The sequence below is a fragment of the Aplysia californica genome, unplaced genomic scaffold, assembly GCF_000002075.1.
Source record: "Aplysia californica isolate F4 #8 unplaced genomic scaffold, AplCal3.0 scaffold00193, whole genome shotgun sequence".
Lineage (NCBI taxonomy): Eukaryota > Metazoa > Mollusca > Gastropoda > Aplysiida > Aplysiidae > Aplysia > Aplysia californica.
In genome coordinates, this window is record NW_004797463.1 from 49,525 (window position 1) to 50,801 (window position 1,277).

General features: G+C 42.4%; 1 protein-coding gene across 1 annotated transcript in view; it reads right to left on the reverse strand.

The window, feature by feature from the left end:
- Positions 1–1,255, reverse strand: part of LOC101860572 — a gene marked incomplete at both ends in the record, with an annotated part of 5,178 nt that extends 3,923 nt beyond the window's left edge. The window contains 1 exon segment of the mRNA XM_013082765.1: positions 1,114–1,255. Coding sequence (XP_012938219.1) covers positions 1,114–1,255 — 142 coding nt within the window.
- Positions 1,256–1,277: the final 22 nt, after the last annotated feature.

The following is a 1,277-nucleotide window of genomic DNA, read 5'->3' on the forward strand; positions in this document are numbered from 1 at the left end:
GAGATATTGGCGAAAGAAGGAGATGGGGGTCACCTGTTTTCAGAGATAAAATTAGAGAGAAACTGGCCACAAAAGTTTTGTTGTTTCCTTAGCTTAAAAGTCCGTGGTAACTGAAAATTTACATTTTTTGTGCCTTTAATCAACGTTTTTCAGAAAAATCAACACATACATCAGTTCTTCAATGAGCGTGAAAGGTGATGAGCCCAAAAACAAAAATTTGATAAAAATTCACAAACCAGCAGAAAAATACACGTTTCTTCACTTTCATTATTTTGACGAGAGCCTGATTCCACCACGCTGCCTCACAAATATTTTCAGGGGACCCAGACCTTCAAATAGGTGGAGATCAAGACGAACTAAAAATATCCTTGTCGTGTTGGTATAACGCTATACTAACAGCACATATCAATTATGATAGTGTTTCCGCCAAATGAAAATTTCGATGCATATAGCCTGCATTATAATTCTTTTCAGTACACATTTTGGCAGTTTGACAGTTAACATATTGAGTCTTTCTTAAGTATATCTTGGTTCCGTGAAACATTCCGGGGTCTGCGGGACTAAGAAGCGGACGGTCGTAGTTTGAACCCCCAACGAAGCACTCTGAATGCTTTTTGGGGAAGTTTGGGTTTTTTTTAATTTAGAGCTGGGCGAAGGACCGATTCCGGAACCGATTCCCACGATTAATGCCACGGAAGAAAAGTTCCGACTCCTTTTTACGCGGTTACCAGCTATTTAATCATTAAAATCTTCTTTTTTTAAATTTATTTTTGAAAAATGAAAGTTGATGCTTCGTAATGTTCCGAAATCAAGGTTATCCTAAATCCTGAAGATGCTCGGAGCCAACCAGGTAACCACCGGAAGAAATCACATCATTAGAAAGTAAGTAATTGGGTTCGGAGTCGATTCCTACGATTCCTAGCTTTCAATAATCGGGAACATAGCTGCCCAGCACTGCTCTTCACCCAACTGGCTCAGTCTTATCTGAGATCGAAGATCGGCGTCAAATTCGGAGGTCCCGCATCTTAAATAACATAGTGGGGAAAGGGGCGTTAAAGTTAAACCTGCTGCTCTTTTTTTCTTCAGAGGACGTGGCGTTCTGGGTTTACTTACCTTATTCTGCGTGAGTCCGCCGTTGAGCTGCTGGATTCTCGTCTGGTGCCTCGTCTCGTCGCTGGTCGTGAGGACTTGACTGTGGCGGACGCTGTGCAGGTATCGACGACGCTCTCTGTAGTACTCCTGGGAGTCCACCGCTCTGTGGGTGGTGGTTGAAAAAA